Here is a 27,005-nt window from a genome sequence, read left to right on the forward strand (position 1 = left end):
AAGGTTGCAAACACAAGCGCTCACACGCTCAGTGCACAGTCAGACGTGCCTGGAAATGCCCTTGGGGTGCCACAAGTTCCAGTTCAGTGCAGCTTCAGCTGCCTGGTCCTTAGCCTCTGACACAGTGGTGCTTCCTACTGGAGGCAAGCACCACTTAAACTTCATCTTTTAAGGGCTTTAAAAGAGAAAATCTGAACCACTGCAAGATGGGTGGAGAAGGCAAGTCTTCCTCCAAGTACTAGCCTACTTCTGTCCTCTCTGTGATTTTGTTGGATAGCTGCAAATGCTCACAAGGGACCACAAATGAGTCACTGGGCACTTCATCCCCAGTTACTTCGACTCCCATTCTAGTCTGGTCTTCAGTAGAGTGCCCCAAACCACCTCCAAGTAAACAGTGTGCAATTGGTGTGGTTCAGAAGCATCTCCAAGGGTATGTTCTCCCTGAGCCCTGCAGGGATGCTCAGCTCACAGGCACACTCAAATTAAACCTTAACATAAGTCAGTCTCTCTTTTCTTGACGTCATTAGAGGAACACTTTTTTTAATTCCAAATTAAATTTGCAAGTGAACCTTGAGATGAATGATACATTTTATAAGAAGAAATGCTATCGTTACAAGGTGGCATCTGTAATAGTAAGATATTACAAAGGTGATACCTAATTTATTAAGCATGCATACTGAACTAAATATATATATATATATATATATATATATTTTACTTTCAGCTGCCCTTCTGTTTAGTTCAGTGCTGAACTTGAAGAAGTCTTCAGAGTTGATCTGAAGGTTGCGCTGGCTTAGAGTAGCTGTGAGAGGACAGGTAAATGGCTAAGGAGGAAGCCAGCACAGGTTCTCTGTAATCGTTTGCCATCAGCCTGGAAAGAGCAAGAAGCTTTGAAGGGTACAGTGACTGTGAAGCTGTGTTCCCGACAAAGGGCAGAGGATGTGGTTTTAGCTTTTCATCCTGCTGCTTTCCTTTGCTTCAAGGAGAGTGTTAAGTACACATCATGATTGATTTTATAGTGAGTCGGGTGAGAGCAAAGTTCTTGCCTGACGGCAGGATAGGCAGATGGCCACACATTGGTTTTAAAACCAAACTAGGCTGTAAGTTATACTGTACCAAAATGCAACACTGCAACCAATAACCATGGAAAAATGACAGCAAAATAGCAATTTTTATTTTAAAAGTTTAACAATGTAAAGAAAGCAATAATGAAGAAAAACTTGTTTTCTTGAACTTCAGTAGATGCTGTTGTCAGAAAAAAAAAAAACACAGAAGGTGCTTTGGTAGTGGAAGAAAAGGTTTGGGGAGGCGTAACATCTGTAAAGCTGCTGCACTCAACCAGCTTTAGAGCCCTTGGACATGAGCTCTCCTGATCATGGAGTTCCTTTCAGGAGTCAGATCTGCAGTGCAGGATCTTTTTTTGTTTTTTTCCTTTTTTTTTATTACAAATTCATTTTGTAGATCTGTTAAACACCTCTTAGTAATTTGTGTTTGTTTAAAAAAAAAAAAGTCCTCTAGAAAAGGAGCTTCCAAGTCCTCAGACTAAACTTTAAAACAGAAGGAAAATAGTATCTGGTGTTGGATTGGTTTAGAACTGAAGGTTTTTAATTGTATTTGTTTCTCTTTCTATTAGAGAACTAATGACTTGTTAGCTCTAGCATTTCTGACACGCTGCTCTTTTGATGAGCAGAACTGTGATGCCATAAACGAGTACTTTGAAGATTTCGCACATCTTATATTCCCTGAAACATGGGTTCTGTGTAAAATACTTGAAGGTTTTGGAAGGATAACAAAATGCTCCTCAGAGACATTTGTTAGTTTGTCATTCCGTGTTTGGCTGTGCCCTGGAATACTTTGACTTTTAACTCAGTACATTTGTCTGTTTGGCTCAAAGAGAATAAATGATAGATACATTTAAACTGTAAACCTGGTTTTTGAAAGTGTCTATCTGGCTGTATTCATGGCAGTAAGGGACTGTCCCTTGCTAAAGCAGTTCCACGTCTTTCACTTCTGAGGAGCCAAGAAGCACTTACAGGGGCTGAAGTCTGACTTCACAACCTGAATTCCATCATTAGTAAAACACATCGTAATTGTTAGTTTTCCCTTTCAAGATGAGCCTTGAGGAATAGGCTCTGTCCTTCCAGGGATGACTCGGTGCACTGGGAAGACCTCCTCAGCTATTTTAGGCAACCGCCAAGGACCTTGGTTAATTTAACTCTAAGGGTTGCTTGAAGCAAACAACCAAAACACAATTCTACAGAAGCAAAGAGCGTTCTGAAGGAACGATGCCACTTGTTCTCCAGTAAAGGAATGTTTTATGGCATTATGTCTTCCAAATTATTATTTTATGGTCGGGGGGGTCTTCTGGTGCTTTGAATGAATTCAAATAAATCTGAGACATCCTGGGGCAGGTCACACCTTATGGGCAGCATTGCAGGGTGAGGGGCAATCGTGCTTCCCTTTATCACCCCTCCTCCAGAGGCATAGCTGTGCAGCACCAGACCACTGCCAGGTTTTGTACGGAGAGGCCACTCTGACTCCTTTAGCCCTCGTTTTGGCACAAACTTCATTCCAGGGGGTTCGTGCTGTGGCTCGTTCATGGAGTCCTCTGTTCCCACCAGAGAGCTCACCTCTCTTGGAAACAGCAGGGACTTTGGAAGCAGCTTTGCTGTACGTTAGATGCAGTAAAACAGAGACTAGACCTGGGTAAAAATGGATTCAGGATTACAGTGTAAATAGAAAGAAAATCAAGTTCTGCTACAGATTTGCCCCAAATAAATACCAAAAATCATTTTCTCAACGCAGGGAAAAGGCAGAATGAGAGATTTGTGAGCTGCCTTCAAGCTGCTTGAGAATCCCTTGTCTATTGTTGCATGTTACCCTATAAATGACATCGGAACAAAGCTTCCCCTGCCAGAAGCATCCTGTCATAGCACCTGGGCAAGCAGCGCCGTGGTTCTCAGTCAGCTTTCACCTTAACGATACAACGTCTTCATTAGCCTCCCTCGTGGTAATCTGCTGCTGATTGAGATTAATAGAGAAAATATTTTCTAAACACTTCTGTATGCATTTTCATTAATCTATGTTCAGAAAATTAATCTTGTGGGGTGACCTGCAAAAGGTGTTAATAGCAGTTTTAAATGCGAATTTATCAAAAGTTTGAAGAGGTGCAGTAATACCTGCATAGCGGTAGCATGAGTTCCAAGGGGAGTGTCTGTGTCTTTCAGACCTCTGTGCTTAATGGAAATAAAACATTTCTTTCTAAAAACTCTGTGAAGCAGAATGTAGTCTCAACTCAGTGTGTGCCATGTCCTTGCCCCTTAAGGTTTGGATTGGGATTGGAGAAGAAAGAACAGATGAGTAATTGAATAAATATCTCTTCTTAGTGCCGTACCATTATTTCTGAAGATGGCTCAGGCTATCTGTGCTTGAAAGAACCGTATACAGCTGTAACAGGAGAAGGGAAGAGGAAACACAGCTGAACTAGCCCAAGTTTAAGAGGCATCACTACTGCATCTCAGAGCTTCCTACTGGGCACATTTACATCTGTGTTAAATCTTCATGCTCGAGACTATAAAAGCACTACCTTTCTCTGACAAATTCTTAGGCTGGGTTGCTCTGTGTGTTGATGTACATTGTCTGCATTTCCTCTTCTTGCAGAGAATTCACTTTAAGATTGATTGATTTTTTATCATTATTTATATTTTATGATTCTGGTAGCTTTAATTCCTGCTTGGTTTTATATGTGAAGTAGATACAGGCACAGGCAAATGACAATATCGGATGAAGAAGCTATTTACATATCCTCAAATGGCAGTGACCACGTGCTACTGAGGAGCTGTTACACGTAATTCACCTGGGGGAGGCTGTGGCCTGGGACCAGACTTGTCCATGCTCACTGGTTAGGAGCGTTGTTGTTTCCTGGAGTTTGGTAGCAGCAAGGTGAGCTGATAACGAAACGCACTGCCGTGCAACTCGTGGTGTTGGTAGAGCAGGGAAGAATGAACTCCCTGTACTAGCAGATCAGTGAGAATTGTGCTTTATTTTGCTTGGTAAATATTTTTCTTAATGCTTTTAGGGTGATAAAAACAGGCCTTGTGGAAGTAGAAAACTAGTGATCAGTTGCATATGGTCAGATGTCACTGCAAGGCTTTTTGTAGACTGTACGTGTTGGAGTGATCATGGGAAAGGAAATTGCCTTTTGCTGTATTTCATCTTCTCTTCATGTACGGGAGCCTGGCTCCGAGATCCCCCTCAGGTCTCTGAAATCTGCGTACCTCGGGGATACACGAGAGTGCAGTTCCAGGAAATTCTTTGAGGAGGATTTTTTTTTTTTCAGTTATCAATAATGAAATTTGACATGAAAGTGAAATTGTGTGTTTTATGCGAGTGGCTTTGATATGATGATGATTTATTGTCCACTTTTACTTATGAAAGCCCACTTAGTAAATTCCTTGTGATTTGTAAACCTGCAGGCAGCATACTGGATAAAAATGATGAATTGGACAGCTGAGAGAACAGATTTCTGTCCACTCCTGGGACTAATTTTTAATGACACTTACTGTGGTGTTAGCATACAGTGGGGATGCTAGCAACCCAGAATTCCCCCCCCCCCACACACACACACACCTTTTTTCCCCTTGAATCTTAAACATGAGTAGGTTTCAGTGACGGAGAAAATACTGCTTTTCAGTTTTGTGCTGTGGCCAGCTTAAATAAGACTCAGCACATAATCTCAGTTAAGTATTTTGTCTCAACAGTGAACAAGTCTTTGTGTATTCTTCCCTTTTCTCCCAAATGCTGATACACTTCTACGCAAATGAAGAACAGTGCTTAAATCTGATCCGTGGAACACTGTGAATGTCTGGATGCTATGAATTACGTGTGGAAGTATCGATCTTCTTTTAATCTATATTTAGCCAGTGAAAATTTTAGCAAGTGTTTGAAGTTTCTCTGTACAGACGCTGGTTTTGTAAGAGAGGACTGTTCTCGAGGGATGGTGTTTCACCATTTCAATCCTGAAAAAAGCTGAGGTAATTTCATATTTAACTAACAGTTCTTGCTCGGATCACATGCTTAATTAAGTGATGCATCTCACCTGTAGAGAGCTGAGAACTGAGAGCCTTCTGAAACAGAGAAGTCAACATTTACAGAAGGAGGAAAATGAGAACCTTGTAGTTACTGTTGTAAAGATGAACCTATTATCGTGCTGGAATTGGAAAGAATAGGAATGACATGGACACCTAGTCCTCCAGGCTGTTTTGTTTCCTACACACAGTTGAACAGGTCAGCTGTGTACATGCATGCAAAAGGCAAGAAGTTTTTCAGAGCACCTTGTCTCCAGCAGCAAGGGAAATGGAACTCAAGCAATTTAACACCAGCCTTGCAACTAGTCTAAATGAAAACTGTCTTTCCCGTCTGCATTAGTGAAGCCACGCTTTGTGCTCACATTGAAAAGCTTTGGGGGGGGGAAAAAAAGTTGGGGCTGCAAAAAATGCTGATCTGACATACCCCTATGAAAGCAGGGAAAACTAGAAGGGGAAAAAAAAAAAAAGACCTAATGGCATGAACAGTTTATTTTATAAAGTCTTACGGTCTTCTCTCATCACTGTCCCTGTAACAGTAATAGCCTAATAGCCTGAATGTTTTAATTGGATAGCAAAAATTCTTCAGAAGTTTTCTTCTGTGTGAAAAGAGGTGATTTACTGAAAATGAGTCAGCGTTCTGTTTTATTTTTATTAGGAAAATACGCAGAAAGCACCCTAGAAGCAAAATTGCTTCAACTGCCATTAATCAGTTCCCTGTCCTTGCCTGAATCTGGCTTGCTGTGTGTCAGAGCTGGGGCAGGTGAGCACAGAGGAGCCCAGAGCCCGCGGGCACCCTGCTGCTCGGGCAGCGCTGGTGGACGCGGCCGCAGGGTGGTGTGGAAGGGACAGGGACGCGGGGCGGTGACTGCGACTCCTACTGCCTGCTAAATAATTGGATTGATGCTACGTGTTAGCATTTTCAGCTTCTTAGTGAAAAAATGAAAATGAAAATAAAAAAGGAAGAGTTGAAGGGAGATGTATAAAATCCTATCAGCGTGAGCAGAGTTCGTAAGATTAATTTGCGTGAAGGCTTGCATTTAGTTAATCCATAATTAATCAGCAGAGCCCACAGGTTCTATAATTGGATGCTAGTGACAAGTTAGTTAAAAGCAAAATTAAATCGCTCCATGTCGCGTTTGTATATGGGGGACATTTCAGATTAGGTATTTAATTGATGTGAGTTTGCTTTGGTTTCCTGCCCTTGCTGCTGCAGCTGCTGAGGGAGACGCCGAGGTGCAGCTTCTGATCTCAGGGCCCCGTGGACACTGATGCTGTGTGGGCAGGAGATGACAGCAGTCTGTGTCTTTCCGTGCTGGAGCAGGGAACGGAGGGTAACAAGGGTGCTAGAGCTGCCATGTTCCACCCTGAACACTGGCGAAGACAGAACGTACAAAATCTTGCAGATAGTCATTGCAAGAAGACTTAGAGGAAAACCTCTGAAATTCTGCTACGCTTCATGCAGCGGCATATACCTATCTTGTATATCATGCCGTGGTGGCCTTTTCCAACATTTATTATCTGATGTGAAAATGAGCTTTCCATTCTTTGGTACAAAATTAATACTAGTAAAATGTTGATGTTTTTCTGCCTCTGAATGTCAAAAGCATTCAGCTCTGTTTGCTGATTGTGAACTTTGGTAAATTTAGGCACACTGATCTTAAGAAATTAATGCTTTGCTGTTTAGATTTTTGGAACAGGAATGAAATATTTATAAGTTGATTGCAAGCAATATAATCCTAGTATTTTTACAATAGCTTGTCCAGAAAGACATTCTTAAATACTAACTTACTGTAGCTCCTGCCAATGCTTGTGAGCGATAGTGAAGGTCTAAGGATTTCAAATTGGAATTGAAAGATTTAGTATTGGCATACGCAATAATTTGTTTTAGGTTGTATAAATGCTTTTTAATTAAGAGGTTCATTGGAAAGATGTTTGAAGGTCGTATCCTTCCAAGTTTTGTGTGCATTTGGATTCAGTGTTCAGAATTTAGGAGTCACTGAAAACCTTAAATGAATTGACATAAAGAATATTTTAAGTGATGGAGAAGCACATATCAACTTCTGAAACTCCCTTGATGGAATACAGATTGCCTTTCCATAGCTGTGTTGTTTTTCCACCAAGTATTTCTGATGTTATAACGTGAGTTATGCTACCTGTGCAAAGAACTTAGTGATCAGTCAGGGAAGAATTTGTATGTTGATTATTGAATCACTGACTCCGGTGGTTTCTGGTTTTAAATGTAAATATGCAGTAAAAAGAGAATAGGACCAAGAAATTGGGTAGCTCACAAACCAGCTGAATGTGCCATTTTGTAGATACAGTCTAGAGATAACTCTGAGACTAATTTTGCACGAGAGAGGCTGCCAAAAAAAGATTTCAGCTAAGACTTCTGGTCCATTCCAGCACAAAATTAATCCAAGATAAATCTGTGTGCATAATTCATAGCTCCCCAAAGTTATTTTAGATACTTATATATTTATCAATTGCTTCTGTTAAGCTTGTCTTTATTTGCCAGAATCTGAAAGACTGAATGCACTTAGTCCTGTGTGTTGTTGTCTGTGTCCTTCATGCAGTCATATCCCACGCTTGCCACCCCAGCACCATCATTAGCAGATGCAGCTTTTTTCTGCTGTGTGTGTGCAAAAAGTGTTGGGTCAGGCTACTTCACCCCAGGGCACAATCAGATCTTGTGTAGTTTCCCTTCTGGCCTCATGCTGTAATGGCCTTCTTTTTCCCAAAATAAGACATTTAGTGGGGTCATAAAAACTTCCAATTTCTGCACCACCTGACTGCATTATGGCCATACTAAAGGTGGGTGGACTTGAGAAAGTGGTGTTTTATGGCATTTATTGGATACTTGACATTTTTACTCTAAGCCCATCCTGATCTCTTTCCCACAAATGCAGTATTAGCTTTTCACCCTCCCTGCTCCCTGTCCAGTTTCCCACGGGATTTCTCTCCCCCTGCTCTCTCTGGTTGTTTCTGTTGAACAGAGTGCACCTGAGAACATCCAAATTTGAACATAGCTTTAAAATCCATGTGTTTCCAAAGGGTTCAAGGTCAGATAGAAGTATTGATGCTGGCCCTGTTGATTATTCTTACCCAAGCTTTCGTCATAACTCTGCTACGCTCTGAGTTGTTAAATTATTCAGCCCTCCCTTTGAAATCCATCTTGAACATCAGACTCTCCCTCTTCCCCAGTGCTGATTTCTAAAGCCTGGCTATCCACTGAAATATATGTATGTATATATCAATTCCTTTTTATTCATTCTAAGTTTTTCAGACATTAATTTAATCAAGAAAATCTTTGTTCTTTTATTACAATGGAATGACTAATTACTTTGTAAATAATTTTTGCTTATGTTATGCTAGCTCAGTCAAGTCTCCTTTAAGAACAGCTAGAGAATCTGTTTTTGTACAATGGTTCCTCGGATATAAATGTATTCAGACCTCCACCTATCTTCATTAACCTCTGCTGAATCTGCTCAGTCTCAGCCCTCCCAGCTGCTGAGAAAACCAACACAGACATTAATAGTTAGTACAGGTTTGGATCTGATTTTCCATTTATGTTGTAGTAGACGTGATTAAAGCCTTCAAGTACAATCGCAGCTAAATCCTGTCATAGCCTGGGCCATTATTTTTTTTCTTTTCCTATTAGGACTTTAAGCATTTCTTTGACATATTTTTATTGCGAGATTAGGAAGAAAACACTTGACTTGTTTGCAACATTCTCATTATATTCTCTTTATAACATTCCTAAAAGAGAATAAATATAAAATGCTTCTGTGTATTGTGGTCATATTTCAGTCTGACTTTAATATGCTCCATGATTTCCCAGCTCACAATTCTTCTAACCTTGTGGTGACAGTCAAGAAATCCTCATACCTGAAAAAAGGGCAGTTGCACAAGCTGCCCGAGTCTGTATGATGTGTGGGGACCTGGATAATTTGTCTCTGCTACAAAGCTCAAGCCTTTAGGTTTTATGTATCCTACTTGAGTAACTGCCAAGATGGTTTTCGGTGAGAAAGCTATCTCGTGGAGACAAAGCAGCCTTTCATATCACTTTTCCTTTTATTAACCCCTCACTGATGTCAAGGTCATTGGCTGCTTTTTTCTTACCAGAGAATATGAGAGTCTAGGTTTCCCATTAGGTTTACTTCATCCAGACCTGTTCTTACAAATTGCTTGCAAACTCAAACCGTTTCATGTTTCACAGGGTCTCATTAAGCTACCCATCTGTATAGCTTAATGCCACCCCGTTTGTACACACATCCAAAGGGGTCATCTGCCTCCTAGCCACTTCCCCTTAGATGGTGGAGGTAAATGTTGATCTTGCCTCATGAGAATCCTGCTGCCTCGTGTACTCACTTGCACAGGGATTGCTCGGAGCACACAGCACGTGCAGGTTGAGCCACAGGTGAGTTTTCGTGTCATCTTCTAATACTCAGCTTCTTCATCTTGAGTGCCAAGTAACACTTCAGGCTTTTCAGTTTAGTGGAAAACGGCATGGGCAGGCAGAAATTAGTTGAAGTGAAGCCTTTTGTGTCAGATTAGGAGGTGGTTTCAAAAGGATATTTGGTGACTAATTGACCGTGACTGCTAGCCCTAAGGAAACTGTTAACTCCTGGAAGCCTTGTAATCCTGACGGGAATCCCATGTACACTCCCTGTTTGAATCGTTTCCGAGGCAAAGCCGTGACATTTTTCTCCTACATCTTGCAACTTTGTCCATATCAAGGCAACATCCCTTCTCTATGGTTCTCACCAAGGCTGTGATGATTAAGCACTTAAATTGATTAATCAAATTTCTTGTGATGAGAACCACTGTCATTCATTAATCTGAATGGGATTATAAATAAGAGCTGGCAGATACAGGGGACAAACATGTTGACAGATAGACCTGCTGGTTTGAATACAAATTACACTATTGCATCTGGAGGATTTTAGCTCCTGGCAGCCTCAGGATATAGCTTCCCTAAAGGTAAAATTAGACTGAGATTAAAGTATCCCCATATTAATAAAGAAATATGCATTTATGAGCAGACAGCTACTGCAGGTGGATATGCAGGATTGCATACCAAATATCCTACATCAGGACCGGGCTATAGATTTTGATTCCTGTGTAATTCAAGAAAGATTTTATGAGGTTAGTTTTAGTCAAAATTCAAAGATAACCCAGCTGCAAATGTGTGGCTAAAATCAGTTTGAGTGGTAAACCAGAAGGCTAGCAAGGGCAGTTTCTGTTAAATTGTCTTGAAGTTGACAGCACTGAAAATAAAATTTGTATCAAATTTTGCACTTGAAGAAGCACCATCTAACGTTCGCTTCCTTGAGAAATAGAACCTTGTGCTTTTAGTATTGGGACTTAGTCCTGGATATTGTTTAGGTGACTTGCACAGAAGGATTTTGAAACCCTCACCGTGTTGCAGTCAGTGGCAAAATTCCCATCAACTGCAGCAAGGCTGGAATTTCGTCTTTAGGGGATTAGGTGACTGTGCAAGTCATTTCTGTCGTTTCTAGAGTGACTGCAGAGCAGCAGGCAGGAATGCTGCAGAGCGTGCTGAGATTAAAGCAGTCCCGTCTTGTTGAACTGGCCTCGTACATTTTTCATAAATATTTCAAGAATTCTTATTAAAAGAGTTACCGGCATAAAAAAATTAAGAGTTTGATAGCTGGCATATAGCATACTACCGTGTTGTTTCAGTTTGTGGTGGAAGGTCAGGGAGCTGCCGTGCTCGCTGTCAGAGGAAGGAGCTAGCACCTTATCCACGCTGATGTCCCCGACCAGCAGCCCCCAGCCCTGAGGACCAGAGCTTGGAGGGAGGCCGTTTGCCACTGCAGATTCCAGCATGTTGTCCTCATTCATTTTCGGGCTGGCTCTGGGATGGCTTCTCCTATAATAAAGAAATATCTGCAGCAGCTCCACAGCTTTTATGTCACTGCATGTTTGCAACAATCAGTGCCTTACCGCTGCGGTGAATGCTCTTCCTTGCCTTGCAGGCAGGAACTTTTGCCTTTCTTTGCAGAAGGCCAAAGCCACTTCCCTGCTTGTCATTCTGCTGGTGGTACAAGCAGAAACTTATTTGTTTGGCTGCCTGCTTCTGTGGATCAAAGCCCTTTCCCTCTGGCTGATATAATCAAAACTAGTAATGGTGAATGGATCGGCAGCCAATGTCCACGTTCAGGCTACCTCAGACAGAGAAAGGCAGGGGCTTATATTGAATGTAAACAACCTGCTAAAAAAGGCTTGACCTTGGACTTTAATTTACTATTGAGCTGGAGGTAGGAGATCAATGGGTAAGTGCCAGAGGATTCAATAGTAAGTGGACAGTACCAGTAAATGCTCTTGCTGAAACTGTGCAGGCTACCAGAATAAAGAAAATGTACAGAAAAGAGGGGTTGGGGCATGCTGGAAAACAGTTACTGACTCTCTTATTTTTATTATTATTACAGTAATTTAACCCACTCTGACAACCCTGTTGGGTTTGCCATTATATTTCTGCCTAACTTTTCCTTCATGGCAAGCCCAATGAAAAGAATATCCCGGTACCCAGCTGTGCAAAGGATTTGGAAAATGTGCACTGGGCAGTACGCTGGGCATTAATTACTGAGCCTCCTCCTGCACAGGCAGTGGCTGTGTGCCATCAGTGTGTAACAGGGAAGGTGAGAACAGCAGCAGCCTCCTGGAGCTCCTGCCTCAGCTGAGCCCGCGTCCTGCTCAGCTTTGCAGCCGGGCTCCTGCTTGAATGCGGTGCTGTACCCCCTGGCACCTCTCACAGCACTGTGATGAATCTAAATGACTGCAGTGTTTGAAATTCCTGAACCTGTGGTGAGTCCTTCAGGTGCTGGAGGAGGTGGTGGTTTACGCAGCCAGCCTGTGAGGATCCCTCTTGCCGCAGAACGCCAGCAACTGGGAAAGCTCTGCAGGAGCCTGTTTGTTAGGCTGATGGCCCTGGTAAGAGAGAAGGCATCTGCTGGGAAGGACAATCATTTTGCAGTAAGACAGGCATATTAAAAGTATAAAATCTTGTCACAGACACCACTGCAAGTAACAACCCATTCAGAGCCCTTCCCCTCTGTGTCCCATCCTTCTCTCAGCAGACGGTGTATCGCAGAGCATCTCCTCTGAGTGCTCTTTGCTTACAGAAAGGCATGTGAGTGAGGGCATATTACACCCTGGTGCTCACTTTGGGAGTGCTTCTGGGACTGAGCCACATGCTTTGAACATTAAAGTAGCTGGGAACAAGAAATAGATACAGCTCGATTTTATTCCTGAAGAAACACGTGTGTGTTAAAAGAGGAAACGTCATTACCCTTCAGTGTTACAAAGGTAGCACAGTTTGGCATCTCTTTTTTTTTTTTTTTCTCATAATACTTAAAAACAAAGTCTTTGTCTTAAGACTAGACTTAAAGGAAACAGTATTTACTGTAAAAATCAAGAGAAAGTGAAAATAAACATCACTTTCTAGAGCCTGGTCTCCTTCCTGTGTGAAAGGAACATGGAGCGAAGTGTGCTGAAGATGGGAGTTGTTCACAGGGATCTGGATGGGAAGTGCTAAGATGGAGAGCTAGAGTCTGTGCAGGGGGCTTGTAAAGAAAGCTCTGAAGATCGAATTGGGAGGATGGAGGGACTTCTGTAAGGCACGCAGCATGGGACTGCAGGCACAATGAGAGCTGGTTTTGTGGTGTTTTACCAAAGGTTTCAAACTGGCGTAGAAAAGAGCAGATGATCTGAGGAGATGCCAAATGCAGGAAGCACCATACGTGAACAGCTGAGCTTTTCTTGTTTGGATCTCAAAATAAACTCTTGGTAAGTTTTAGAATTTGGGGCACCCAAGATGAGCGCCCATATAAGTAGATCTCTTGCCAGTTATCCAATATTATTAGGAGGGTAATTTATAGGAGTGAGATGATTAAAACCTGCAATCCTTGCAGTGATTTCAGAATTCCACAGAGGGGAAACGGGTTTGAAAAGCAACCCATTAAACATTTAAATATTTCATAAAATATTAAACACTTCAAAAATTGCTTTCTAACAAGTCATGAGGTAAATAGAAAGATATTTGATAACAAAAACTACCAGAACTGACAGGGTCCTGTAAGGAATACAGCTTGGCTTTAAATCGAGGATGCAGTAACCTCTGCTCCTTTGATTAGCCATAAAACAAGATCTGTGTGCTCAATCCAGAAATCATTATCTAGGTGTAACTGCTGGGGACATCAAGGGCATCGGGAGGGTTTGAAGCACGTCAGAAAAAGAGCCAATACCGTGAAAAATAAATAAATAAATAGTCTTGCACCAGGCTGAATGCCTGACCAGCAGCCAGTGCCCTGATGCTGCAGAGGTACAGCGGGAGGCTGGCAGCCCCGCAGGCTGGGACATCGGGATATCTGCGTGTGCGTGAGCTCGGCCTCTTTCTGCTTATGGGGAGCAAAGTGGGGGCTGCAGAGACCCCACTGCAAGCCCTGCAGGTCTCCCAGGACTGAGTATTAACACCCTGCACTACAGTATTTTCGTGGTGGAACAGAAAAAGTAAAAATCACAATGAGCTAATGATTCACTGAGAAAGGCAAGGCAAGGAACACGGGACTGGACTAATGTTTCATTGCCATAATGTCCCCTTTAACGTTACTTATGAGGCCTCTTGGGTTTTTCAGAGAGAAAATGAAGATCCTAACTGAATCAGTCTTTTACGTTGCAATCTGTTGCCTAAAAATTAAAGGCCAAATTATCTGGGATTTTAAATTGCAGAAATGTTAAGGTGTTTGTTTTTTTTTTTTTGTGATTTGCTGCCAGTACATAAGGATTCCTTGTCCAAATTTACAAACTATAAGTAATTGTTTAAGCTTTGGTGACATCAGTAAAATACTTGCCAGCAGCGTAGGTTATTCCCATGCGCTTTTTTTATTGTACTATGTCTAAATGTTGGAGGAAAAATCTAAACCTGTCCAATGTCTCTGTTTTGTTAAAATCAGTAGTAAGGAAACATGGTTAGCTGTTTCTTTAGTTGAAGATTTGCTGCAGTGGAGATACTGTAGCGGGAAATTTTGGATGCCTCCCTATGTTATGACACTTTCTTCCCTTTTTAGATCAAAATAAAACCTCCGAGTGTTGCCTGTCTGCCCTCCTGGATTGCTTCTCGGTGTTGCGGGGTTCAGCCAGTGTTACACCTCATGATTTTAAAAGGTTAAACCGGGGCCGATCTGTACAAAGAAATGTTTAGGTCGGTTTTCTGTTTCATACCTGTCAACTTTGTGTCATTTTGCCCTATGAGAGTTGTCAAAAAAAATCTTCTGGCTCTGTTCGCTTGGCCAAGCCCCATCATTGCTCTCCCCCTCCGCAGCTGCATCTTACTGTTCAGGGAGAAAAAGTAAGATTGATGGCATTAGGTTCCCTGTGCGTGGTGTTGGCATCGAGTCAGGGGATTTTATAGCAGCATGTTGGCTTTTCTCGCTGAATTTTGATTAATGGAGCTGGCTGGAGCTGCTGCTGTCTCCCAGCTCCTTCAGCTGACAGGGGCGAGCATAATCTGATGTTTAAATGGATTTGGAACGCGTCTGTGGCTTTAGCATCCGTGTCCTGAAGGAAAGACCATCTGCTACAAGATAACCTGATCTCAGAGGGCACTTACTTCAGATCTGTTTGAGAAGAGAGATGACACACACCGAATTTGAGGGTTCCCCCTATGCCTACTAATTTGGTGGTGAATAAGCAGCTCACGTTCCAGACTCAGTTTTGAAGTTGCCCTGCACTTCTAAGCGGGTTCCCCCCTTTCAGAGGAGAGCAGCAGAGGATTTTGTGGGTACTTCTTACAGATGCAGATGGAAAATGGTTCCTCCGTGTAAAGCAAATGTGTTAATACAAAGAGCTAACAAACTTTGAGTATTGATTCCGATTTGTATGACATGCAGATATATCGTTTTCAGGAAGGTGGGGTAGTGCATTTGCTGGGATGTGGTGGTGAAAAGAATAGGATGCAGTGGTGTCTGTATGAGCAGGAGATGTCTATGATAGAGCTGGCAGAGTTGTTTTTACTGTTGCATTTGGACTGGTATCTCTGAGACACGGGTTGTTGCATTGAAAGGAAAATATTGGTACAAGAATTTACAGGCTGCTTTCCCACTTTTCCTCATCAGGGAAAAGTACTGGGGCATCCTTTCACACCTTACAAAGCGTAAGGGTGGGCTGCATTATCCTCAAATGCCTGGAGGCTCCAAGTCACGCAACTTCTGCTTCCTGCCTGTGAGTTTTAGTGCTGCTGCTGCTGGTTGGTGTTCTTTTGGAGGATGTAAAGGTGTAGAACAGGCCCAGGCAACAGAAACAGGGGGCAGACTAGGAGTCATTTTCCCTGTAAGCTTTATCCATGGGAGGTGGAGGTCAAAAAGTACGTATGTTCATGCTGCTATTTTGATGATTTCATCCTCTCCTCTCCTCTCCTCTCCATTTTAGATCTCACTCGTGTTACAGTCAGATTCCATTATTTGGGGCATTTTTTTGTTGCTGTTGCCTGACTATGTTTGAAAAGGCTATTTGTTTAGGGATTTTGGTGTAAATCCCATACTGCCTAGGATATGCACCAGGGCAGAAGCATCTGCCCAGGGCGTTGAGCGAGCAGCCTGGTCTGTCCCCTGCCTTCCCACAAGGCTGGAGGCAGAGGACCTTATTTTTTCCCCTCTGACCTGTGTAGGTCATACTTAGGATGTGTGCAGGCTGCTGCGATGTTAGAAGTTGAAGCCTTACGCCATAAAATTACTCAAGTATATTTTAATAATTTAGAGCCACGGGTCTTACATGGTTTGTTCTCTAAAGATTGATTTAGCTTCTTATTAAGGGAATTGGGAATTCAGTGTGAAAATCTGAACAAAATCCTGACTTTTTTTTTTTTATAAATATCCACTAGTGTAACTCACTGGGGAGAAGAATTTCAAAGTCTGACCAACCCTATCTTGAATTTTTGATTCCTTGCTCTCCTATTTCCGTTCCCAAGGTGTTCTTGTTAAGGAAGAACACCTCAGCATTATTGTATTATTTTTAAATAAGCTACAATCACTTTAAGGAGCTTAGGATAAAAAAATGCACTAATACTTTGATTTTTTTCCTGCAGTTTTCAGAGGTTTGATAACGCAAGATGTGAGCTGCATATAAATGGAAGGGTAGGCAGTGCTAATTGCCCAGCTCTGCCTCTCTGTCCAGAGAAAGCCCTTTTTTCTTTAATGATCAGTCGATTTTAGAAAGGTACGCGATGAAGTGGAGCTGGCAGAGGTGGGCTCTCTGGGAGCAGCACTGGGGCTGCAAATAAGCTGTTTGGAGCTGAGAACTTCTGGAGGCAGGTATGGGCTTCGTGCTGAAGGGGAGTTACGGGGTGAAGCAGGAGGGATGCAGCAAGGAGAGCGTGGCTTTGTCCTACAGGCTGCTGTGAGCTTGGTAGCGCTGTTCTCACCTGGCTGGAGGTCCCTGCAGAATCAGGACCCTTCTCCTCAGAGGTACTCCTGCTATCAGCATGCGTGACTGTCAAATCTCTGCTGCTCTTACCCTGGCAGCTGGAAGGATGCTGTGTGCCACCCTGCTGCCCTCCAGGAGCAGTGCTGGGGCAGGTTTGTGTTGTGCCAGTGGTGTTCTGCCTCTGGGCAGTCTCCGAATTGCACCGCTACTTCCCAGCAGCGAGGGGAGGATGTTTAACCAGCTGGCTTGTCAGCATGAAGGGGCACCCCTGACACTGCAGTATTTCAGGACAAAGGCTACGCTCGTTGCACGTTCAGATTTCCTACCTACGTGTGTGCAACACTGTGCAAAATTCCCAAGAGCACTTAGCAATTTTGCTTGCACCGCTCTAGAAAAGGCATCCAGCAGCCTTCCCTGAAGGTGCTGAAGCTCATGGCCAAAAAAGCACTCTGCTCACCTCTGCAAGCATTCAGAGCCTTACTCTAATCTCATTGTTTTCCTCTCTTCCCTGCTCCGTAGGCTTCTTCACCTGACCGTTGCCTCCTGGAAACATCTTTATGGCATTTTTTGTCCAAAACCTTCGTCTCGATTACTTTCTGTTGGCTGGAGGGGCAGGGGGGACATGAAACCGTTAATACTTAAACCTCTAAATGTCATGTAATTTGCAAACCTCAGCGCATCCCTCCCTGAAAGGTGACTGCAGCAGGCTCCAAGGGAAGCTGTTCCTGCTGCAGCAGTCACCGGGACGGCACCTGAGAGCAGGGAGCTACATCCAAGTCCTCGCCCCAGGGCAGCTGCCCCCCAGGGCTCCCTTCTGGGGACGGGCTGGTGCCTATTGCCATGCCCGGTGCTTGTCCAGGAGGTGACAGAAGTTCACATCTTCGTCTCTATTTTCAAAACAGAAATCAGAAGCTGCTGAAGAGGCTTTTCTCTTCGGGCAGTTCAGAAATCCTATTTCTTTTCTCCTAGAGATTTTGTGAACTTAAAAGGAAATCAGGAAAAAACAATTCTTCTCTGTCCAGCCCATTAATTCAGCATGCTCAGAGCAGAATTAACCTTGGCAAGCCTTGTAGAGGAGAGAGTAATTCTAACCTTAAAAATCTGCTGATTAAAGCTGGTTTCAGGAATTCGATTTCACTTAATGCATTGGCTGAGAGCCCAGCCCAGCATTAACATAACCACAGACACACAGGCCGTGGCATTTTTTTACCTTCCCAGTAAAAAAAAAACAAAAAAAAAAAAGGAAAAAGATGAAACAGCTAATGAAACCCCTTTTGCCTGTTTTGAGCAAGAGGTTGTTTTTGTTGTTGTTTTGTTTGTTTGTTTTGTTTTTTTACAGCCTCCTTTAACTAACTGCATTGCGTGCTGTGCTAACGGGGAGTTTGCCATAGAGCTTTGCCATCCCTGCTTGGGGATGGGTAAGGTTTAGTCCGTGGCTGTTTGTGCTGTCTGAGCTTCCCGTAGATAAGTACAGCTTTGAGGTACCACCTGAAGAGGAATCCAGAAACGTGTACCAGATGGTTTTTGTCTCTCTCATAGCTGAGGAATGTGGGTGCTTCCCCCATTCAGATAGGTCATAGCATTTAAAACAGCACTTACCAGTACCAGGAGAAAAATCACTTTATCCGTTAGGTTATGCATACTTTTCCTTCCTGGGATCTAATTTTTAGTTTTAACTTTTTCTGAGGTTGGGGTCCTTGACTTCTGCATCAGGCTGTTTTGGGCACCAGAGTGGTGGATGCACATGCTGTGGAAGCTTCTCCAGAGGAGGGCTCTGGACCTGCTTCCAAGTCCTTGCTGGGAAGCTGTTCAGACCTGGTGATCCTGAACCTTCCACGCTGCTTTCCAAAATGGGAAGACCAGTTCTGAGTCAGCAGAACTCTGTATTAAAGACCTTTTAATAAAGCACCAGGCTGCAGTGCGGCCAAGAATCACTGTCAGGGATTATCTTAAACAAACACTGTCTGCTTTTTTCCCATGCTGAATGGTGGGATTAAAATGTTAAGCTTTTCTTTGGATTATTTTCCTGAGGTTTTTCTTCCCCTTTTTTTCTCTCTCTCTTTTTTTTTTTTTTTTGTATGTGTGTGTGCGTGTGAAATGTACCCTTGACATATTTAAAAACCATTATTAATCTTTGTCATTTATATTTTAAAAATAACTCTGTGATAGAAGCCAGCAGTCTTTAAATCCTTTTTAATTCAGGCCGACCTTGTGAGTGATTATCTTGCGGAGGAGACGTTGCAGCCAGCCTCTCGGTGTACTCGCTGATAAGCGTGTGCTTTTAATGACACACCTGAAATGATGGCTTTCCCTCTGCACTAATCCTGTTACAGGGCATGCTAATGATGTCAAGGCTGGCAAGTTCATTGTTTGCAGAGTATTATCATAGTTTATGAAGGTGCCTTCGAGACAGAAGAATGATAAATCAAGATACAGCAGACCCTTTGTGTTTGCACCAAACAGCTGGGATTCCTGCACTGGAGAGATTACAGAGACAGAGCCCGTGTCCCGCTGTGAGCTGGTTTGCAGCCAAGATAATGGCATTACTCAGGCATGACAGAGCACAGAGTAAAATATGCAGGTCATCCAAACAAGTGCCAATAAAGCCTTGATTCCACACGTTAACCTTAACATCAGTATTTATGACATGGCATCCATATCTGCAGAAACAGATATTCGAGACAATTCAGACAGTGATTTAGAGATAAGATTTTCTAGCACCCATCCGCTTACGTTTCGGCTAACGTGATTTAAAGTCTTGCTGAAGTTTCACCAGAGTGAAACCCATCCCATCCTGCAGCCGTGGGGAAGACCAAAATTAAGAGTAAGGAAATAAACCAAGAGGATCTTTCCTTGACAGCAGACAGCTGACAGTCCTGCTGCTGACCCAGCAGCTCCCCACAGCCCTCATGGCAGCACCTGCCCTCCCTCCCTGCGTGCAGAGCCTGGGGACAGCTTCAGCTGCTGCCCACAGACGCTCCCTGTCCAGAGCTCCCGTGGAGGGCAGAGGTTGCTGGATGGCCACCGAGAGAGGAATTAATTGCAGAAACTGGGGAGCAAATCCGAACTCACTCAGTTTTGATGTTTCAGGACTTCGAATACACGGCACACATTCAGTTGGTAAATTTGTTTAATGAGAGCCCTTTAGCTGATGGCGTTCAGGTTGCTAATATTGACACTGAACATTTTAAAATATTTACCCCAAATAGTTTTTAATAGTTTTAATATTTAAAATCTTTTGGAACTCATAAACACTAGGCTTGCTTTCCAAATTAGGTTTTTTAATGATATAGCTGTTCTGCATTATTTCCATTCTGTTCAAATTTCCCCAATTTGAACATATCTGTCCTTCTGATGTGCTTTTGTTCATACCCAAACACCAGAAGAAGGAATTGAAGGGCCAAGCGACAGGGCCGAGCATTTACATCTGCACATCCTGAGCTGCCTTGGCCGCCTGCAGGGCACGGGCACTGAGTGACCCCACACAAGGCCCTGGCCACCGAGCTGCTCCCCAGGGAGCAACAAGGGCCCCCAGCAGTGTGCAGAGAGCAGTAATTACGAGCGTTGTTGCAATCAGTGCAGTCGCTGGAGTAAAGCGAAAAATGAAGTTCCTCTGCAAAATCCCCTGCAGCTGGCTTTACTTATTTTTTTTCCTTCTGTAATTGTAGAATATCGGCATGCCTAAAACATGCGTGGTCTGTGATCTTTCAGGGGAAATATCTGAAGAAAGCTGCAAGCAGATTGCTCATTTGTTGCAATTTCTCATTTAAGGAAAACTAATCACCTTCCGTAGAGGGGAATATATCATTGTACGCATGCCTGTCCCCACTCCCCACGTGGACTATATTAAAAGCCAGCAGAGTCAGAAAATAATGTTGTTTTTTTAGCAATAAAAGGACTGTTGTGGTTTAACCCGGCCAGCAGCTAAACACCACGCAGCCGTTCGCTCACCCTTCCTCCTCCCTCTCTGGGATGGGGGAGAGAAACAGGAAAGTGAAGCCTGTGAGTTGAGATAAAGACAGTTTATTAAGACAGAAAAATAATAATATCAATAATAATAATAATACCGATAATGATGATAATAGTACTACTACTAATAATGTGTACAAAACAAGTGATGCACAGTGCAATTGCTCACCACCAGGACAACATATTTTGTGGGCAGGAATCGTACGGGGATCTTTTAATAACAGTTTTGTGTTTGGTTTGTACTGGGCTTAGCTTCCAACGGACAGTGTTGTGTGAGTTTCAACACACTGGAAATCTGGTTTTGCTACAGGAAGAATTCCTTACCCTTACTCGTTTCAGGTAATTAGACAAGCAAAGTTCATTAAAACGACAACAACAAAACATTATCTTCTCATGTTGCTGTATAAAACAATACATGACGACAATTTTTTCAGTTTACATGCTCTCAATTTTAAATTAGTGTACCTGAGTGATAAGCCATGTAAAATAGGTGCGGGTTTTTTTGGTTCTAGTTCTGCCCCCATGGTGCTAGTGCATCTCCAAGGGGTTTCTGTGCAGCAGAAGCTGAGGACGTTGCTGCGTGGTGGAGCACTTGGTTCCTCCACAACGTGCAGGGTGGGCTCAGGCTCCTCTGCTGCAGTGATGGCACTGGGAGTCATTGAGGAACTGGAAAAGCCTCTGACACCCCTCAAAAACTGACAACAAGGCTGAATAAGGATCTGGTCATCTGCAGTTTAGTGTTTATGTCCATATATAAACTAGAGAAATGTTTAAATTCTGTCCATTGAGTCTTTAACCCACAGTAGTGTTTAAAATGTATTCTCCTAAAATTTTTCCCTGCTCTAACCTGCCATTCTGTTTTACCAGAAGAATCAAAGCCCTGGACTGACTTCAAAAAGTGCCAGTGGAGCACACCAGATAATGTTCTCTCATTCCTGTCTCTGGGTGCTGCCTTTTTAACTTGCTCGTCATCCGGATAATAATTTCTTTCCCTAACCCTGTATCTGCTTTCTCTTTTTTTGTCCTCAGTGCTTGTATGGCTGTTACGTCCATTCTTCCATCATCCCCACGTTTCACAGAAGGTGCTACTGGCTTCTTCAGGTAGGATGGTGATGGATTCCTTTCTTGTGGTTTTATTCCAACTGAACTTGTACGGCTGTGTTTCTTTTTGCTGTTGGGGAAGTCAGCTGTGCCCTTCTCTGGGGTGTTTGATTGCTTTGGGGGATGTTTCTTGTCTGAAGGTGATAGGAATTTTCATAAAGTGGTACATCTTTCTTTAGAGTTGTGAGATGTTTTCTCTAGATAAGTTTCTAGCAAATACAGAGCTGATGTGTAGCTCCCTTCCTCTTTATAGCTTGAGCTTAAGTGTACCCTAGAGTCAGCTAAAATGAGACTTCTTCTAGATTTTTAGTTTTTTTGTTTGTTTGTTTGTTTTCCATTTTGAAGCAAGTCATGCAGTAGGAGCTGCAACTGCTTCCTGAGCATGCAACATCGTGGGAGAGAAAGCAGCCTGTGGGGATTTGTCTGAATTTAGTGTAAATCTCATGGCAAGCTGCACAAAAAGGGTGGGTGGAACGGCTTTCCTCCAGCAGGGAGCTCCGTTTTGAGGTAGTTCTGTTGGGTTACTGGGTGATTTTTCTCCTCATTGTTGTGGGCACGATCAAGTCCCTTGAAAAGGTGAGCAGTTTTCCTCCTCGTTCTGCAGTGTTTGGGTAGTGGCCACATACGGAGTGGTCCTTGGGTAGCTGTGCTTGGGTTCACTCGCTGAGTGCCTGGGCTGGGTATTTGCTGACACCGGAGTGCTAAATGCAGGTTTGCTGAGCTACTTGTATTGACTATTTACTGTTGCTTACAAATGCTGAGCATGTGGAAGCAATTCATTTTCTTTTGTTAGAAAACAGCACTTGACAAATACTGTAATAATGTTATTGTTCTAAAGATTAAACCCCCGCAGTCCCGAAAACAACTGGGTCTAAGGAAAATGACATCTGTTTGGAGAAGTAAATGCAAAATACTTCCATGTTTTTCCCTTGGTTTGAAATCACACTTCCATATTAAAAAGACAAAGCTGTTGCTCTCTCAGCTGCATAAAAAGACACCCCACAAACCACAGAAGATGCTGCCTACTCAGTGGGCTTAATCTAAGGGAACATACACAAAATGTTGCTGTCCTGTGTTATGCTTACGTGCATCTCCGAGCTCCGTTTGCATCCTCAAAATACAAACGTCGTATGTAAGTAAAGGGGCAAAAACCCTTCACTGCTGCAGTCAGAGCCGTTGATATTTCACCTACATGGAGGAGAACTGTGGTGTTGTGACTTTGCTGAAAATGCAGTGCAACCGTGTTGAATCCACCAACTTTAACCCTTCTCCTAGCTGCAGGAGGTTTTCCTCGCCACCTCTTCAGCTCCTGACCTGTGTACAAAGTTGGATGTGGCAGGCAGCAAGGAGATGGGGGAGCTGTTTATAAGCATGACTAAAGAAGCCATTAAAAGTTCACAGTTCAGTGCGCGGAACTGAACAAAATCTCTAAACTTAGAGTCCAGTTTGTCTTGGGCAGCAGACAGCTGTTTGTTTTATTATTTAGCGGCTGTCTCCGCTGGTGCCTGTGATGGATGATGTGACAGGAGAATTCAAAGGAAATTCTAAGTTAATTCTGAACTGTAGGCACAGCATGGCAGCACCGTGTGTGCTTGCTCAGGTAATGTTTTCTCCCAGGTGTCCCCAGTGAAGGCAGAGAGAAGCCTGGGATGGGTGGAATGGCAGATCGCTTGCTTCTCGCAGTTCTTGCTTACAGAGGAACAGGGTGTTGGTGAGAAGATCCTCATTCTGCAGCCCCAAGAGCTCTGGGAAAAGTGTTGTGACAGCTTGGAAGGTGTTGAGCTTTGTGGCACTGCTCAGGGGCTGGCTGCGGGCACGGGGGGTGATGGCCCTGCTGGGAGCCAAGGTCGCTGCACCCGGGGGCTCTGTAAGGCTGCCCCTAGTGCAGGGTGGAAAATTGCCTGCTTTCCTTGCAGCCGGACTTAGGCAGCCGTTTGGCCTTGCTTCTTCCACTTGGCACTGTGCGTTGGTTTCTTAATTTTACAATGGAAGGCTTTAAGAACAGTACATAATAAAAATAATGAAGTACTTTTATTATTAAGGTTAATAATAAAAGATTAATGTGAACAATGCTATAAGCCTAATTCATCAACATGCACCCCTGTGGGGCACAATTCTGGAACACCCTCCTGTCCTATTAGAACTGCCAAATTATTCAGATGTATATTTAATGAATCTGAACTGTAAGCAAGTGTGTTTTTCAGGGGGGGACAGTGTCCTTGTGGCAGCAGTGCCTTGGTGAAGGGATGAGGCCACGGCCGGTGCGAGGAGCCTGATCTCAGTCTGCAGCAGAGCACAAGGATGGTGATGCTGGGTCTTTCACAACTCAGCAGCGGATGTTAATTTAGAGAAACAGGTTTTTTGTGCACTTGGAAGGCAGTGTGACAGCCTGCTCCTGACTGAAAGGCAAACGGTGTTCAATCGAGTAGCATTCACAACAGACCAAGTCCTTTTATCTTTTCCAAGCGTTTCTTTCAAAGCTCTGGCCAGTAAGTTCATGGTAATAATGTTTTCAGTGTTTCCTGTTGCCAAAGAGATACTATCCTGGCTTCATTTTCAGCGGGGAAAAAGAAGAATATCATTGTGATGGCAAACTTGGCACTGTGTGGTTGCGATAGCGACTCTGCTATACAGGACGCGGCTGAGATTTCCTCCTTTGTAATCTGAAGTTTTGTGGTGTGTTTGTTTTTGAGACATTTTAGTCTTTCTTCATAAAAGGTTTTGAATGCTGCCTTACACAACAACAACAAAAAAAAAAGATACCTTTGTTTTCGTTTTAATAGATTTGTAATTGTAGAACAAACATTGTAATGCCTCTGCAGGAGACCTTCCAGCTCTGGGCACTCAGCCTCCCATACTGACTTCTTGGAGCTGAGTGAAGGAATAATGACAGAGTAATGACAGAGGTACTGCTGGTGGGTCTCTACACTGTTTTCATATTTTTCTTTTGCATTCCCAATTTCTAGAAAAATAAAGTCATGGTCTGCACAACACACAGACAAAGAGAGAGATGATGAGGTGAACAACTTCTTCAAAGAGCATTTGGGAGGCCATGGAGAAATCTTCAGTAGCACCTTAAAAACAAGGCTGCTGCAAAGCCTCCCGGACTCATAATTTGCTGCCCTTCTAAAGGGCTCCTCATGGTTTCATATGCCCAGCAGCGCTAAACCCAGTAGCTGAGTATGGAATTGGTTCTTTTCTTTTTGGCATTACTGGTGAGCTTTCTAAAAGAAGCGGTGCCTTAGCTGTCTGCAGTCAGCCAAGCACAGAACAGTCTTTTTTTAGGTGTGAGTGATGGCAGGTACTCCTGGAAAGCCGTCAGCACACAGGCACTGCCACTGTGCTGGTTGGCTTGTTTGCCAGCAGGACGTTCGTGTATGAGCACACGTGCTGCGTGTGTTCAAACCTTCAAAATGGCACCAGATTTTCTGTCAATAGAAAAGAAAAATGTTTGTACTCATAATGACTAACGCAGGAAAAATGTGGATTTTCAGAGATAGTCTATTTTCAAACATTGGCACAGCTGACTACAAAATGCAGAGTTCCCTTCTGTGTACTGGTAATTGGCACCCCAGGAATTTAAAATTAATCTAGTGCCAGGTTCCCAGGGCTGGCTGCTGTGAGCGAAGGTTATTGGAAGCAGGCTTTGTCTGTAACCATTAATACCAATGTGTTCCTTGCTCTTTCCCACTCCCATGCAGTACAGCTGGAGACTCTCTGTTGGACAGTGATGGGGAGCCGGCTGATGGCTGGCATTTTCCATCCCGCCTTTGGGAGATTCTGAATATCTTTCCTTGTGTTGGTGTTAAGACGCTGCAATTGTGGGTAGCGATATGTTGAAAACAATCTTTCTGTCTCTTGTAATAATAAGTCATATACAGACCGTGCTTGCTATAGAAACATGCTATTTTTTTTATGAATTCACAGTAACTGTATATATTAGTTCTTTATGACATGGGAGAGACCTTTTCATATTGCTATCTTTTCTGTAATTGTTTGCTTACACATAGAGAGAATATGTATTTGAGGCACTTTGTTTTCATTAGATTATTATTTGTTTTTTCCAAATGCCTTCCCACTTGCTGCAGTAATTTAATAACAACAATGGTCACAGCAAAGAGAGGCCAGGAATTGTTGACAGAAGGCTGCTGACATGCTCGGACTACCTCTGGCTCAGCTATAAAAGAAAAAAATTGGAATAAAATAAAAGGAATTACGAGCAAATATTCAAATAAAGCCTATGAATTAGTTCAAAGAATATTCATTAGCTTAGCCATTTGCCGGTACCATTTGCACAGGTGAGATTTTCTTGATAAACATGTTTGTGGAAGTAGGAAGTGCAGGGAATACTGATACCTATGGATGTTCAGTCTGCTGGCGTTTACCCATTCATCACAGCCCATCAGACAAATTAAGGCTAGCAAGCGTTTGAGAGCAATATGTAGGCAGATACCTTTCTCACACGGTGTGCACATTAACTGCTCGCTGAATTATTTACAATGGTGAAAAAAGTGTGTAAATAGCAAAGTGCTCCCAGATAACTCCACAGAGAGGAGCATGGCACAGGCCAGCAGGGCGCAGGCTCATCTGCCAGCAGCGGGAGGACAGGGCCTGTGTCCCAGCAGGGTTTGCCTCAGTCCCACGATGGCCCTGAAAGGCACTGGGAGGACTTTTCCCTTGTCTCCTGCAGACTTGTGTAACGTAGAAAATCTGCACCGTCCTTATCCTGCCGCATTGCCCCTGCACTGCTCTTGTGGTGGGTCGGACATGCCAGGGCAGGAGATGCCGGTAGCTGCCAGTGAGCTGTTGCAAATCAGGTTTCACAGGAATGGCTGCAATGCAAACATCCAATCTTGTAGTAGCTGAAAACCAGCTGTGTTGCATCGTTATGCCTTGCACGCTCTCAGGATTCTCTCAGCAGCCAGGGGAGTCACTGTGAGGCTTTGCCACAGAGCAGAAAACGTCAGGGGGAAATCCAGGCAGATAGCAGCTGTACAGGTGTGATGTCCAGGCAAGAAGTCTGTCCTGGAAGGAGTAAGTGAGACATGCTGAAGGGGACGTTGCAGGTGTGCAGAGTGCTGTTAGTGGTGTTTAATCATCCTTCACGCAGTCCTGCGTGCACCAGCTGCATCTCTCAGAGTATCCATAAGCCAGAGCTGATAGCTCATGCTGTGCTGCACCAAGCAGCAGCTTCCGCTTCCCTGGCTTGAGAAGCAAGTGACAGCTTGAAGAGTTTGGTCTTTTTTAACATGAACTGGAAATATTACAGCCTCATAAAAATTCCTGGGACTTCTGCTCGGTAATAGTTTTTATTTTGCATTTGGGTAAAATAGAAATGACTGGGCAATAAAGCATTAAAGATCTTGCACTGTGTGTGGGCACTTTAGCTAGGTCCCATATTGTTGA

The 27,005-nt window shown here is 43.4% G+C and overlaps 1 protein-coding gene across 10 annotated transcripts in view; it reads left to right on the forward strand.

Moving 5' to 3' along the window:
* Positions 1–27,005, forward strand: part of CAMTA1 (calmodulin binding transcription activator 1) — a 323,948-nt gene that overhangs the window by 183,139 nt on the left and 113,804 nt on the right. For all 10 annotated transcript variants that reach the window (XM_038166526.2, XM_038166525.2, XM_038166524.2 and 7 more), the window contains one exon: positions 21,528–21,599. In XM_038166526.2, the coding sequence (XP_038022454.2) occupies positions 21,528–21,599 (72 nt within the window). The remainder of the gene's footprint in view (positions 1–21,527; positions 21,600–27,005) is intronic.

The sequence above is a fragment of the Anas platyrhynchos genome, chromosome 22 (assembly GCF_047663525.1).
Source record: "Anas platyrhynchos isolate ZD024472 breed Pekin duck chromosome 22, IASCAAS_PekinDuck_T2T, whole genome shotgun sequence".
Classification (NCBI taxonomy): Eukaryota; Metazoa; Chordata; class Aves; order Anseriformes; family Anatidae; genus Anas; species Anas platyrhynchos.